Below are 16,338 nucleotides of genomic sequence, written 5' to 3'. Positions count from 1 at the left end.
CTACTGAGAGGGGCTGACATGGGGTGCCTCAGGGCTCCTGTCTGTTCTTTCTAATGTTTGATAACCAAAGGATAAGGAGGAACTTAGTTGGACAGTGTGAACTAAATTGGAACTAGACCAGAAAACTCTAACTTTCTCTCAATGCATATAACCTCTATAAATAGAAATAAATAAAAAACTACAAATAAACCGAATGCATACATTGTAAACACACTTGTGAAAAAAGTTTAATATAGTGACCCTCCCCTTTTGTATGTAAACCCCGGCCTAAATGGGTCCGTTTCAGGTAGGTGATTATTGATGTATAGGTAGGTAGTATATTAAAGGAGGTAATGGTGTAAAAGAAAAGACCCGGGGCCTCATTACGACCTCAGCGGTAGCCATGCTGCTATTGGCGGCATGGCTGCCGCCGAAATCGCGTCCGGGTTCCCAGAATGGGGAATTACTGGGCCAATTCCCATTCAGCCCATAGGGCTGAATGGGAATGGTAGAGGGAGCAAACAACCAGCCGATTACGAGTGGCTCGTTGTTTGCTCCCTCTTCCCCTCACGGGACCCGGTAAGGATGCCTGGTTTTACCAGGCGTCCTTACCGGGTCCAGCGAGGGGATCTCGTAATGTGGCGGAACGGGTTTAAAGGGTCCGCCTCCTTTTGCAGAGCACGTTAACCCGTTCCGCCAGGGTCGTAATGAGGCCCCAGGTCACGAGGATGGTTTTTATAAGTTTTTTTATTTTTTATTTGATTTAGCTGAAATTAATCAACCTTTCAAAAAAACGTTTAGACATAAAAATATATAGCAATAAATAGATAGAAAATAACCATGAAAACATATCAAAAGAAGAATATATAAAAGGAAAATTCCCAATAAAATTATTATACAATACAATTTTCCATGACATCAATCCATGACCGTAAACAAATAATCACATGTTCGATTCCTAGTACTTTGTATCGTTATCTAGGTCCAAGCTTCTTAAAAAATTAATGGATGCAATTTGTAACGGCATACATGCTGATGAGTATTAACGCCCAACATTGATCAGAATCTAATTCTCCCAAATATTTACAATGACGTGAAAAATGGGTTTCTCTGGCTGGTCGTAGTACCACACATGCTGTGATCAGGTGCTCCAATGTTTCAGGGGTGAGTGGACTTAAGCAAAAGCGACAACCAATGTCTGTAGATGGTAAAAGCTTATGTTGGACTAAGAGCGCCTTTGTGGGCCATAATTCAAATCTCATACGTAAGATACTAGAACGAAACTGAACAGATGGAGCACTCAGCCGATAAGTTGGTAGTGTGCAGGCTTTTTCTGGTGGAAATCTACTCACAAAACCATTTTTATAGTGCAGGAATTGATCTAAAATTTAGATCCAGTCCACATCATAAATTTTCGATTTTGCTTTGTCTGGGTTGGTAAGCAACTCATTAATTGATACATTCACTTCAGCCAGTGAGTGGTATAGTTTATATGTCCATTCAGTTACAAAGACATGTTTTGTTGTGAAAAAGTAGTTAGCCAAAGTTCTTAGAATGGAGTTTTCATTCGTAGAAATCAAGCATTTCCTAAAGAGAGAGCATGCTCGCCATAAGTGGAGCGCTCGAAGGGAAACCAGCCCCAGCTCATCTCTCAGCCAAGCATTTGGAATGCAATGTGGAAGATGCAAAACTTGCTTCCAAAAGGTCGCTTCCCATTTATCGAATTGGAGAACAATGCCACCAGGAAGGGTTTCTAATCCATATAAAAGACTGCTGGTTTAATTGAAAACTTCCCAAATTTGTATAAAATAATTTTTGCCACAATTTGTGTTTTATCAGTATTGATCTGTAAGTCATTTTGCGTAATGTAAGATTAAAATCCAGCAAGCAATTTTTTGAGACCTATTTGTGTTTTGGAGATTAGTAACGGGTCGTCTGCATACATTAGTGCTTTTATTGGTTGTTCATTAAATTTGGGTGAAGCTGAAATTATTTGATAAAAAATATATCCACATCATGTATAAAATAGTTGAATATTGCAGACGTCAAGAGACGGCCTTGCTTCAGGACTCTTGCTGTTGGAATTGATCTTGATAATAAGCCTGCAAGAGACAATCTGACTTGTATTGAGGTGTCAGAATGTAGGGCTGAGATGATATCATACAGAGGGGTTGGACATTGATCTCTATTCAGTTTGGAGAATAGGATCACACGTGAAATAGAATCGAATGCAGCGTTAAGGTCAACAAACGCAAAAAAGATTGGCTGTTTTAGCTTGTGACTTTGGTGTTTAACGGCATTCAAACATAGTAAATTAATGTTGGTGCCCAAACCTGCCACAAATCTCGTTTGCGATGGGTCTCTAAAATGAAATTTCCCCGTCCACTCTTTAAAATCTCAGTTTTGCAAAGATTTTTCCTGGCGCGTCCAAAATGGCAATTGGACGATAATTGCTAGGCATACTACGATCCCCCCTTTTGAAAATTGGGATAATAGATGTTTGCCATGATGTTGGTACCCTTTTTGCTATTAAGATTTCCCGGAACAATTTGTATAAAATCTGACTCCATTCTGTTGGGTGTGTCTTGAACATTAGGTTGTTGAGCCCATCGGGACCAGCCGCTCGAGATGAGCTTGCCTGCAATATAAATTCATAAATGGTCTGTTGTGTGAAAATTATTTGCCAGTAACCCTTTGAACGAGAGATACGAGTCAAGTTGGTGTAATCAATATCGGAATAGAGATCTAAAAAAAGAAGATCCACTGATGTTCTTGTACTCCATTAATCTGGGCATCAGCTTCCATGTTAACCGAATGGTTTGTTAAAAGTTGCCACATGCCTGCCGAGTTTTTATTTGCCATCGCTAGCCCCATGCGCTCGCTATCTTTCTGAAACCTAAGAGATTTCCGACTTTTGATCCAATTCTTGTAGCAGCATTTAGCTGTTTTAAGCTCCTTGCATAACGTTACCGAATTAGATTGCTTAAGAATTTTCCGTTGCTGTCTATACTCCGCACGTCTAACACGCAAAGCAGGATCAAAGGTATGTGCATGTTGTACTACACTGTTCCGCGGAGTGATGGTATTGGAGCACAAACAAATATGGGTATTCAATTAAGCAGTGTCCTGAAATGCAATGATCTATATCTAATTGAAATTGAGCCAGCTGGGCTGGATTCCAGTGTATTCTGGATCTCGATGAATTAGTGACCATAGCTTGGGGGTGGTAATTAGGTATTTGAATTACTGATTTCCAAAGAATGGTTAATGACAGAAGTCTATGATCACTTTCATCTTGATCTGTTACAGCCATTGTTTGAATATGCTGTAATAATGATGCTTCAACATAGATATAATCAATGGTACTACTGCTGTTTCCTCTATGCCAAGTGTATTGTGGGGCTATATCACCCATTACTGCCCCATTGACCATGTAAAGATTTCGGTTTTTCATGAAAGAAAGCCATGTATGCACCTCTCTGGTGGCTTTATCCTTGTGCCAACAATCGAGATTGAGGTCGCCCACAATGATGGTGTGTGTGATGGACGCACATTTGATGATAGTATTCAAGATTTGGGATAAACCTTGGTAGAATGTCACATCTGTCATTGCCGCAGGATTGCAGTATATATTTACTAACACAATGGTCTTATTTGTACAGGATATTTTCACTAACTGGATATAGACATTCACTGAATCCAATGGTGCTATTGTGAGCCCTGAGGCCACATTGACTGCCACTATTAAACCAGATGACGGTCTGCCTCTGCCAGATATGGCTGATAATAAAACCACATCATAGTTATCCCACACAGGCGTATTTAAAAGCCATGTTTCTTGGAATACCAAGATATGATGGCGCCCTTCAAATTTTTTAATCGATGATTGAAGATGAGAATTACCCCTGGTGTTCCAACATGCAATATTGAGATCCACAAGGGAGGGCCCCAATGGTTGTTAATTATACATGTGCTTTAGAATAGACAAGGGGCCTTCTACCAACCCCTGAGCGCTTTGGTAAGTGTTAGGTGTAGGCAATGTATGCTGAGGTCTGGCGGCTGTGCGATTGGGGTCCTGTGCGATGAGAAACCCCATGTTAAACAACGCCATTTTGCCTTTCCAGATGGTGTTCATGACCACTCCAGAAGTTATCCAAAGCCGCACTACCGAACACGTTGTATCAGAAATAAATTCAATGTCGGCCGATACAACATTGTACAAGAGTTTGTACATTTGTACAAAGAGTTCTCCAACCTACCCACAGTAAAGGGCGCACTCTTGACTGGGTAGTTGACCACAACTGCGGCATCGACATCAGCTCCACCACGCCCACGCCATGGTCCGACCACTTTCTCATTCACTTCTTCATCCCCCTACCTATCAACTCGGTAAAAAAACTCTCACCTGCACCCCCAGCCATGGCCAGGAGCGCCAAGAACCTCACCAAAGAAAGCATCACACCCTACCTAGCTCCTCTCACCAACAACCTCCCTGCCTCACTTGACCCAGCTGCACTGGCAGATATCTACAAAACCACCATTAGCACTGCCATTGACATAATCGCCCCCCTACAAAAGAAAAAATCCAAAAACTCCAAACACTCCAATACGTGGTTCTCAGCAGAACTAAAAGAACTACGAACTAAAAAACGCAAAGCCCTCAACGTATGGAAAAAAGCACCCAATGCCTCCTCACTATCGTCCTACAAATCACTGGCCACCCAATACAAAAAAAGCATCATAGCAGCCAAATCTGCTTCATATAATGAAAGAATCTCCAACGCCACCTCAGAATCCAAAGAGCTCTTCGCCATCTTCAAGGAACTCTCCACACCAGCCACTAAGTCACAAGAGATTGTCAAGGACCAAGCCTGGTGTAACACCATACAAACCGCCCTTCTAAAAAAAATCGAACTCCTCCAAGCCAAAATCTTAAACCATCACAAAAATCTCACTCAGCAAATCTTAGTTGCATCCCCTAAAGAAACAGTGATTGAGAACAAAAAGATAAGTCACATCACACCCTTTAAATTTAGAGAAGTCTCAGAAAAAGAGGTAATCTATATCGTTAACAGAATCAAACCCTCCAACTGCAAAGGCGACGCCTGCCCCGCCAAACTAGTCAAAGACTGTGTTGAGACACTAGCACCATTCCTCAAATCCTTCATTAATGCATCCTTCAACTCTAACTCAGTCCCAACCAGCCTAAAAGAAGCTTGGGTGCGCCCCCTTCTCAAGAAACCCACTCTAGATCCAGAAAACGCCAACAACTATAGACCCATCACAACAGTTCCCTTCCTGCTCAAGATCCTCGACAAAGTCGCCTACTCACAAATACAGCACTACCTCGAAGAATATCGCATCTTAGGCAAAAGGCAATCGGGCTTCTGCCCGGGGCATGGGACCGAATCGGCCCTTCTAGACCTTAAAATTCAACTTAATGACATCATGGACAAAGGCAAACCGGCTCTCCTCCTACTATTAGACCTATCTGCTGCCTTCGACCTGGTCAATCATGACATTCTAGGCACACAACTTAAAAATGAAGCTCACTTCTCGCCGGAAGCCGTCTCCTGGGTCAAATCCTTCCTCGAGGGTCGACTTATGAAAGTCTTTTCTGAATCTGCAAACGCTACCCCAACCACCATCCACTGTGGCGTCCCACAAGGATCCTGCACTGCACCCACCCTATACAACATCTTCACCCTCCCTCTGTTCAATGACCTCGACCATCACCACATAGCTTACACCAACTATGCTGACGACACACAAGTCCTGCTCCCCCTTACTGGCTTATATGAACAAGACGCCGCAGCACTAACTAAAATATACACAGCCATTCAAACCTGGATGGCAGCCAACGGACTCTGCCTTAACGGGGACAAAACAGAGATCCTACTAGTTGGCACCAAAGAAACACTAAATAAACTCCCGCCTCTATACAAATCCTTTAACGTCGATAACTGCACCATCACAGTCTCCACTGCGGTAAAAACGCTAGGAGTATACCTCGACTCCACTCTCTCCATGACACGGCAAGTCAATACCATAGCCTCCTCTGCTGCACTAACCACTAAGATAATCAACGCCGTTAAACCCTTCCTATCCCCTAAAAACTGCCTGAATGTAGCCAGAGCCACAGTAGGTACCAAATTGGACTACTGCAACGCCCTCTTCCTGGGCACATCTGCACAAAACATTAAAAAAATGCAAGTCACACAAAACAATGCTCTAAGAGCAGCCCTAAGCATTCCAAAAAGGGAGCACATCTCCCAAGCCAGAAAAGAAGCACACTGGCTACCTATAAAAGAACGCATACTATTTAAATCCATGGCCATCACACACAGATGCCTCTCTGCCAATGTCCCACCCTATCTCTCTGAAAGGATCACCCTTCATACCTCCACTAGACCTACCAGGTCACACCTGACCAACCAGACCTATGTACCCACTTTCAAAAAAAGCAAAGCCGGAGGGTCCAGCTTCCAACACCTAGCACCCAAAAATTGGAACGCACTCCCCACCGCCTTAAGAAGCGAAAAATCATACCATGCCTTCCGTAGACTACTCAAAACCATGCTGTTCCACTAACCCCGCCTCACCTGTATTCTCACCACTGTAATTATGGAAATAACAGCAAATGTATGAAAAAACGCGTCTATGCTAATCTGTATATCTGTATATTCACCATGTATGCCTGTAACAAGTAAGACTTCTTAGCGCCACGATGCCCCCGGGCAGATGTGCGCTCTACAAATCCAAATAAATAAAAATAAAATAAACATCCTCTAATTCCACCAAGCCATTAAAGATGTTAAGCACACTGCACCTATTAAGGTCATACGATGGAAATGAGCCATTTCTATACTTCATTATCAACGTGTGACACAGCGAATTGAGAGGATGAGCGTATCTAGTTTTTATATGCATATCTATCAGACGCTATATCTGGATGGCAAAGTGATGAGCTAGCCCCCTCCCCTTGTTTTAGCGGACATTCACTTTCCTGTGGCCGAACTAGAGGCAAGGGGATAGAAGCAGCAAGTGGAATGCTGGCATTGACTTTGGCATATGATGCAGATCCTTAATTGCTGTTTGAGTTTCATTTTCCTCAATCAATTCTGACGCAGACAGGACCCTGATTGGCTTAGAGGGCAAAGTGGAGTCCGCGGACATCGGATGTCCCGCTGATTGGATGGTGAAAAGCGTGAAGTGCGTCAGATTTTTGGAAAGGTCCGCCATCTTGGATTTGCGGCCGCTGTCCGCGGACATCGCGGTAAAACATATTAACCACAACATTGCACTTGTCAAACTTATCAAATAATCTCTGGAGATGTGAGGGGTGATGAGGATGGGATGGGATATGCCCGGAAGAAGCAAAAAACTGGGCGTTTTGTGCCTCGAAAGTCTGCGAACAGTCCGGATGTTCGCGAACAGTCCTGTGAAGTTCGTGGACACCTGCATTACAGGGTTGGTGAAAAGCTGTTCTTGGATGGCTTATAACTTTGGTGCCACTTAATTAAACTGCATGAAATGTAGCACTTCTATTCTTGACCTGGTTCCGAATGAGTCTTCAAAGTTTGGTGGGATTCTGTCAAGAGGGGGCGAAATTAGAGGCGGGGGTCCCAAAATAATATAAAGGCTTATAAATGAGGTGCCATTTGACGAATCTACACCTAAATTGTGGAACTGATAATCTATCTAGGTATAATTGCTTTTGCGAAGTTTGGTGGGATTTTGTAAAGAGGGGGCAAAATTAGAGGGGGGGTCCCAAATTATTTTAAAGGCTTATAAATGTGGTGCATTTCTGAGTAATCCCAATTTCACAATGGCACAGCAAGCGCTAGCTTTGAGAAAGTGTGCTTGATGCGTCTGCCTCTCAGATGTTCTAATCTTTTAACATTGGTTGAAAAGACATCTCCATGAGAGCAGCAAAAGTAACAGCAACAAAGAAGACAAGAATTTCCAGTCACTAGGCCTAATCAAGGGCAGGGCATCCCGTTCATAGTAATTGATTAACACAGATGGCCGTCAAGACCAGTGCTTGATTTGTTAAGGGATTATTAAATGATAATGGCCAGGGCCCCACGTTTTTCTATAAAGCCTTTATTGGTGCAACCTATATTGCTATCCAGAGGACTAATTTTCACCCCCTCAAAAAGCCCAGTGCGTCGTATTCAGGCTCTTCAAACGGCTCACTCTAGGACGTGTCGTCTGCCATGTTTTTTCATCTCCATTGTTTTCATGTGGGTTTAACTTAAAAAAAGAAATAAAAAAAATACTTCACCCTCTTTGGAAAAGGAACAGCTTGAAAGATTCAATCTTGGATGGGATCCTATCATCGCACTACAGATTCTGACATCATCCCTATCCTTGGAGAGTCAATATTTTAAGGTTGAGAGTTAAGCCTATTACCCTGTACCCACAATGCATGCTGGTTTCCTGCCCCCTTTTATTCACTGAGTTAGGAGTTACCTTGCAAGGCATAAAATAAGCAGTGTCGCATAGCAATTTGCTATGCAATTCTGTACATTTGCTATTTAAACTGACACTTGTGTAGCACAGCTTGCTATTTAAATTACCCAGTTCAATGAAAGCACAGCTCACCCTGCATTTCTCTCTTGCCCTCATGGATGTCTCCACTCTCTTTTCCCTGTTCACTGCAAGTTCAAAGGGGCTAATGAAGAGAGAGTCCATCAGTAACCACCACCACTCTAAAAGTGCCAGTCCTGAGCGATCACCAGGGTTCTGGAATGGCAGAAAGTGGTAAGTTTGCCCCTTCACCCCCCATGGGGCAATGAAGATCTCTCCGAAATTCATAAGCTGAGCTTCTCTAGGAGATGGACACTCAAACGCATTTGTTTGATGAACGATATAATTTTTGAGAAACGCTTGATGTCCTTTGAATGGCTCCAACAACAGTTTTCGCCATCAACATTTGCTAGCATGCTATGGCCCTGCAATTCCATGGTGGGTTTGATCTTCCGGCACATTTCCCGTTAGAAGGCAACATCAAAAATGGGCTGATCCCTCTTATCAGGTTATCCTCCACTTCCAGCCTCATTCCTTCTAAAAACTTAAGCAGAAATGGGAAGAAGATGTGGGTACACTGCAACTGGAAGACTGGTAGAAAGACTTGATGTCCCTGCGTAAGACAGCTATCCCAGCTCTACTAGTCCAATTGAAAATGCATGTGATGTACTCTTTAAATGTGGTCGGGCGTGATACTGGATTGTTTACGCTGTCGAGCCTTCAAGGGCACTTTTTTGCCATATAGTTTGTCAATGCCTGTTAATCCAAAACTTCTGCAGAGCTGTTTTTAATCCTTCGTCAATGATATTCAGGCAGACACTGGCCCTTGATCCGCGAAGGTCTCATTGGGTTTTTGGGCAATTCGGATCACTCTTTTTACGACAAACTACTCCCGTCTACTGCACTAGCCCTGGCACAGCGCAATATCGCAATGTTATGGGGAGCATGCACACCCCCACGCTGTCCAAATAGGCAAGAGTTCTCCAGCATGGGGTCTGTCATGGATTCACATGCTCCTGAATATTCCCTGTCGTCAGGCTGGGAATCCTCCGTAAAAGAAAAAACGTTTTCACTTTTCACTTTCACTCTAAAACTGTCCTCTGGGTCATACTGCCCCCATCCAATGACAGTCCTCTCCCTAAGCCCCGCCTCTGGCAGCCGTCTTCAGATTTTTACTGCACAGTCCAATGTTGGGAGACCTTTTTTCCAATTTTTTTTTTGCTGAAAAGATTGATTTTTATTTCCACCAGAGACTGTGTGCTCTTTTCATCGGCCAGCAATGGGGACCGTTGTCTGTGAAGTTATGCGCCCCTCAAGGGCAAAGATTCGTTGAAGTTTCTGGAAGGCCGTCTTGGGCCTACTGCGCTCTCCGACCATGACTGCAGGCTATGAAATCTCTTCATAGAGGACAAAACATCTGCAACGTCTTTACTGCTTGCACCCGGACCACAAGGAGGTAGAGTGCAAGATATATCTGGGCATCTCGAAGAAGACAACGAAAGACAGGCCTAGCAGGCTGGAGACACGGCTCAATTCGAACAAGATCCATGCTCTGAGCAGGGTCATGCCTCACCCAGCACCAGCCAGTCGAAGAGCGATCTCCCTCTGGGAAGAGATCTAAGTCCTTTGAGGTCGCTCCATCCGTGGGGGGTCCAAGATAAGGCCAAGAACGGCAAGACCGAGTCCACTGGGTTCACCGCTGATGCGGGTCCCAGGTTGGATAAACCGCGATCAATATCGCCTTCAGCCTCTGTAGCCAGACTGCCATCGAGCTCCTCTTCAAAGAGGAAGATGTCCACCCCATTCAAGTTACGGGGAAATCGACTAAGCTTAGGCCAGAGGAAGAGAAGAAGGGCACACATCCCAAGCAGGCTCAACCAGCGCAGCCAATATCCTTGTCGACTCCTGTGACCATCACAGTGGCGGTAGGTGCCGATCCTACGGCCCAAAGGGTTTGCCTGCCTCCAAGACTCGACACGGGGGGAGGCACCCGCCCAGATCCCGGTTCAAAACCCTCAGGGAGGGAGAAGGTGGAGGGGCGCAAGGAGGCCCCAAAACACACCTCCAGGGTTGACGTTCAACTGATGGACATCTCATCGGCGGACAACGACGACCAAGAGTCGTCCAAACGACCCACAAGGACGACGACTACGATGGCACGCGGCCTAGCAAGCCATTGTTTTCTTCTGGACTTATCCATGGACATCCTGTTAACTCTCCACACCCTGGTGACTGAGATCCAGCAGAGCTTTCCCCCAGCACCGACACCGGTGGTGCCGCTGGCCCCTGACCAGCCTCCGTAGAAGAAGAGAAAGCGTCATCGGACGCCTCCACATCAGCCTCCTCCACCACGGCGGGCACCGTCTCCACCAGCGGACCCGGACATGGACACTGGTATGGACACAGCCGGGTTGGCCACGGGAACCGACGAAGATGAGGACTTTGTTGCGGCAGACAATGAATCGCTGCATCTGGAGGCCCGTCCTAGATTCTCTCCACCAGACCAGGTCGGATCGTTCCACTCCAATTTCCAAGGTCTCTGAGCTGTTCCAGCGGGTGCCCAAGGAAACCAGGAAAGAGGGCTTCTTGTATCAGTGACGAGAGTCCAAGAGGAAGACTGTCATGGCGGTGCCCTTTCTAGATGACATTTGGGAGGAAGGCTGAGCCCTCATGAAGAACCCATGCACGGCTCCAACCAGGCAAGACAGGTTGGAGAAGAAATATGAGGTGCTGTACTTCGCGCCCTAGTGCTTGAGGTTGCAGTAGTCTCCAGACTCGGTAGTGTCGAGTTGCCACAAGGAAACATTCAGCTAACCCGGCTTCATCGTCACTCGTTCACCTGGACAGCAAGGGCAAGAAGGGGGACACCAGGGGAAAGGCAATGATTTACATGGCAGCATCCACTAACAAGGAGGCTAATGCTCTGGACATCTTGGCCTGATACGACTGGGAACTTTGGTACAAGCTGGGCCCGATCCTGGAATTACTCCCAGACGACAATAAGATGGAATCTCTCACCCTCTTTCAGGAAGGGGAGGTGGCATCGGAACATGCCATTACGGTGGCAGTGGACATCGCAGACAGGGGTTTACGGATTCTGCCTTCGTCGGCAGGGATGGACGAAGGCCCCGTACCTTCGGCAGGATGTTTATGCTAGGGTGCTGGACATGCTTTTCGACAGGGAAAATCTGTTTGGGAATGCTGTTTCTTGGGACTTTAGTAGACTTCGCCCATCTTTATTGGCATCCCTCTGCCGGGTTCACTCTTGCCATTTCACAATTCCTTTTACTTTCTTGTGATGCAGGATTTACTTCCCTTGTGTTTTCAATGGTTTGTCGGTCAAATACTTTAGACTGTATGGGAGTTTTGCTAGACCCTTGTATTACCACTTTGACCTATGCAGCACCCCTAGGGCCTTCTGGTATTAGTAGTTTCATTCAACGTGAGATCAATCAGTCTTTCGAGGGAGCACCCACGTGGTGCCAGACCCCTCTGCATATGGTCTTCCCTTAACAATTTATAGTTCTTTGAACTTTCCTCAATGTTCCACTTTGCAACTTTCATTCAACATAGTTCGGTTTCTTTATCGGTTCCCCTTCGACTCGGCGGCTGTGATGAACCGTTTGGCATTTCACTCTATCTGGAGTCAAGGCCGATACCACGGTAGCAGACGTCTCCCTCTGTCCTGCTTATCAGCGTAGGCACGCTCCGTGTACCATTGACATTTGCTGCAACGCACTCGGGCTATTGTTTGCGGTCTTATGCTTCCTTCTGCAGAGGCTTTGTGGGTCTGAGTCGGAAAGGGCAAGGTCGCTTCTCTCCTTGTCGCCCCTTCGATACTCACCACCTTTCTCCTCTTCTTGAACTGCCGTGCTTGGATAGCTCTCTCGTTGTGTGGTCTGCCTTGCTCGTACTGTGCTCTTATGCTCCACCTTTTATCCCTGTGGGGAAGAGAAAGGGCCATCAGGTGTGTGTGATTCTGGTCAATTGCCTGACTTTGCCTGACCTTTGTGTTGGGACATGTCAGGTAAATGACTCTGGTGTTAGTCGGATTGTCTTTCGTGTTGTGCGAAAGGGTTTCGTGTCAGAAAAGGGGCGGGGTAGAGTTTTTGAGTATCCTACCTTGTAGGATGGGGAAAAGGTGTTGGAAGAAGGGGGATACTGCATCTCACCCGTTGGTGTCCCACTTCCACTCCCGAGGACCATCCATCCAGGTGATCCTCCCTCACTGGCTCACCCACAGAAACTGGATCCAATAGCGATGGCCGTGTCTTGGACACCAAGATGACCGATCCCCAGGAACTAGTCAGGGAGGCACCATCGGGTTTCTCATACCATGCAAAAGTGAACTTATTGTGTTTGATTCTAAATAAGAAGCTAGCAAACATTATACAGTCTTTCTCATGTCCAATCCTTTTAGAATTCAGACAAAGTTCCCGCACACAGTCAAGAATCTCGGGATGCATCTGGCAGTAAAGTATGAATTGCAATCTGCACGTTAGCCAGATAGTTAAATCTGTGTATTTTCAACTCAACCTGCTAAAGCCTCTGCTGCCTCTTATCTCGGAGAATGACTACCCAATAGTAGTTGGGACACTTACTAACTCAAAGTTCGACTATTGTAATGCCCTACTTATGGGCATTCCAAAATACCACTACAGAGACTACAAGTCGCTCAGAACTCTGCTGTTAGGATTGTTTTACTGTCAAGGAAATAATCTGTCTCGCAGTTTCATGGAAGCCTTCGCTGGCTCCCAGTGCTGCAGAAGGTCCTGTTCTAGACCCTTTGCTTGGCCTTTAAATGTATCCATGACCTGGCCCTCGCATATCTCTCTTCAAAAATGTTAGGTCACTGCCCCAATCTGTCTCTCCGATCTATGGGGCCACGGTCTTTTGGTGGTTTCTCTATCCAAGGCTGCTACGTGGTGCAACATACACTTCTCCTCTGTGGGGCATCGGTCCTGGAACGTGCTCCCATCTGACTTGTGCAAAATGTAATCTGTTTGTGTTCAGGAAAAAATTGAAACTTGTTTAGAGCCCTGTAATGATTCTCTTCATCAGTTATTACCTGCGCCCAGATGCAGATCTACTTGGATCTTTCTTTGTGGATATGCACAACATAAATTCCAAAATCAATCAAATAAAGTAAATTCCCTGGGTTTGCTAAAAATGGATTTGCTTCCCGAAAATATTGTGTTTACATTATACTTCATGCTTCTTGGTAGAACACCTGTCCTTTAACTGTTGGCTGTATATAGAGGCACGCTCTTAGTTGCAGAGTAGACATCTTTACCTTTGCAATATGTGTTTACCTCTTTTTAATCCTTTTCCCAGGATATGATAAACTACACAAACATAACCATGCCTTTTACAAAAAATGTTCACTTGGAGTGTTCAAACATCTTCAATCGGGGACATTACTGAGCTCTTTGTCATTACGGTTGCGACCAGTGATATGTACATCGTCCTACTGAGAAGCACAGCATCTTGGGTATTGAAAGAGCTGGATACGTCTACACAGGCTTCCTGTGTTCAGGATAGGATATAGATGAGAATTCATTTCTCCTTTATGCTGGCTTCGGGAAGCAGTGTTGGGACATCTATGGATTATGTGCCAGTAATGTTTAATTGGTAAAGGTGGCAATCCTGTAGCTGTTAAATACGATAGGACTGCTAATTCCAGCATGGCATTATGAATGTGATTGAGTTATTAATTTCTGTAAGAAAGGCTACCCATCAGCATCAGGAAAAGGTGATAGGAAAACAGATGATGTGCAGTGACTTCAAAGCTCTGGTATGTGAATCAAGTGAATTGGCGTAGATTAGGAATCAGAAGTGGATAACTGGATAGTATGCAAAACGAAAGGAGGTTTAGCACTACTCCCTATTATAAAGAAAATATCAAGTGTTAAACGAATTACTTATTGAATTCAGTTGCCAGCAGCTCAATTTAAAAGGTTGAATCTTATTGAATTGTTTAAATCCATCTGTACAATATCGAACATATGTTGGGGTTGTTTTTAAAGATTGCAATTTTGAGGGAATGCAACCAAAATGAAGTCACATGGTGACGTGGTATCCCCTGGGTTTAGGATGCCAGTGCACAATCAGTGCAAATATGGTTCTTTGCACTAGTGTTGGGGTTGTTTTTAAAGATTGCAATTTTGAGGGAATGCAACCAAAATGAAGTCACATGGTGACGTGGTATCCCCTGGGTTTAGGATGCCAGTGCACAATCAGTGCAAATATGGTTCTTTGCACTAGTGTTGGGGTTGTTTTTAAAGATTGCAATTTTGAGGGAATGCAACCAAAATGAAGTCACATGGTGACGTGGTATCCCCTGGGTTTAGGATGCCAGTGCACAGGGCTCATGGAAAAAGGCGAGAGATGGGGGACAGTTACATGAAGAGTCTGGAGTAAATGAGAATAAGAACAGGAAGGGAGCGCTAGTTGTTGAGTAGACAGCTGGATGCTGACCTGGTTGTAGATATAAGAATGCTGAAGGAAGGGCAAGAGACTGCAACAACAGGGCAAAATGAATCTATCCTGACAAAGTAGAGTGGAAAATAATTGCCTGAGGTGGCAGACTTAGTCCAGGACAGAGGACTGGTCAAATATGGTAAAACGATGTGGTGCAAATGTAGTAGCTTATTGGCCGCAGTTGCTGTCAGAGGCTGCAATGGATTAGAGAAACTGTGCCCCCCCACCCCCTTTCACAAGCACATTGAGAGCCAACCGGATCAATGAGCCAGACCAATTAACTCATTTCCTTACAACTAATAACTGATCTTGGAGTGGATGCATTTTTCTTCCCATTTAAAGTCTTTCAAATCTTTGTTTTAAACATCTCATCATCCATGCTTTTGTCACTTGAGGTCAGTTGCACTTTTACAGAAACTCTGTTCTTACAGGTAGAACATATTTAAAATTGCTCCTTGGAATTTTCTCAGACCTCTGTATGCACAAATATCGACTGTAAAGTAAGCACAAGATCTGACAATTGAATGATGAACATTGATGAACGATGTGAAATTAAGTGTTATTTTTGTCCTTAGGTGCCGGTTGCAAAGTTTCAGGAATTAAGATACAATGTTGCCCTGCTACTGAAAGAAATGAATGATTTGGAGAAAAGGAGCATTCTAAAAATCAAAGATTAATCTGTGGATGCGTTTACAAGAACATTCTCAAAAGCAAATTATCATGTTGACAAATGTTTTGTATTTAGGCCAACGGTTGACTGCTTTGGCTACACTTGTTGCGTCTGAAAACTGCATTAAACAAAGTGTTTATAGCCAGTAACCACATATTGGTAAGCATTATCACATATTTGTCTAACTTGATGTTTGCTAAAATCTACTTTTTATATTGAGGATATCGGATGCCCACTAACATTGTGCTTCAGTTACATGGCACTCTTGACTGGCCGTTGTGTTAGAAATAAAATTACATGTTTTTATATGAATAAATGGCAGTTGAGGTACTTTTTGTCCGGTTCCCTTCTTTTACTTTATCGTGTTGTGCAAGTCTTAATATTACACTCTGTACCTTGCAACTCTTAAAAGTCGATCTGACTGCAACAAGTATGTGACAGACTGAGTACAGCCACTGCATTGCCTAGCCACCTAACTTTCCCCATCTGTGGCTCTAGTGAGGGTTTCGCATTCCAAAGGCTATTCCCATTATGTCTGGTTGGCTTTTTTGGATGGCAGGGTATTATTATGGGAAATCATAAAAAGACACAGTTCATAAGCACTGTGCTAAATTTACAGGCGATTTTCAGAAAAATGTTAATGAATTCTTGAGGAACTAAAATACAACATTTCTAAT

General features: G+C 44.4%; 1 protein-coding gene across 2 annotated transcripts in view; it reads left to right on the top strand.

The window, feature by feature from the left end:
• The window catches only part of COMMD5 (COMM domain containing 5), a 375,299-nt gene extending 359,308 nt beyond the window's left edge, over positions 1–15,991 (top strand). For both annotated transcript variants that reach the window (XM_069612722.1, XM_069612721.1), the window contains one exon: positions 15,567–15,991. In XM_069612722.1, coding sequence (XP_069468823.1) covers positions 15,567–15,668 — 102 coding nt within the window. In that variant the 3' untranslated portion in view covers positions 15,669–15,991. The remainder of the gene's footprint in view (positions 1–15,566) is intronic.
• Positions 15,992–16,338: the final 347 nt, after the last annotated feature.

This window comes from Ambystoma mexicanum, chromosome 5p, assembly GCF_040938575.1.
Source record: "Ambystoma mexicanum isolate Mex_15411 chromosome 5p, UKY_AmexF1_1, whole genome shotgun sequence".
Lineage (NCBI taxonomy): Eukaryota > Metazoa > Chordata > Amphibia > Caudata > Ambystomatidae > Ambystoma > Ambystoma mexicanum.
This window is presented reverse-complemented; position numbering and strand designations above follow the sequence as displayed.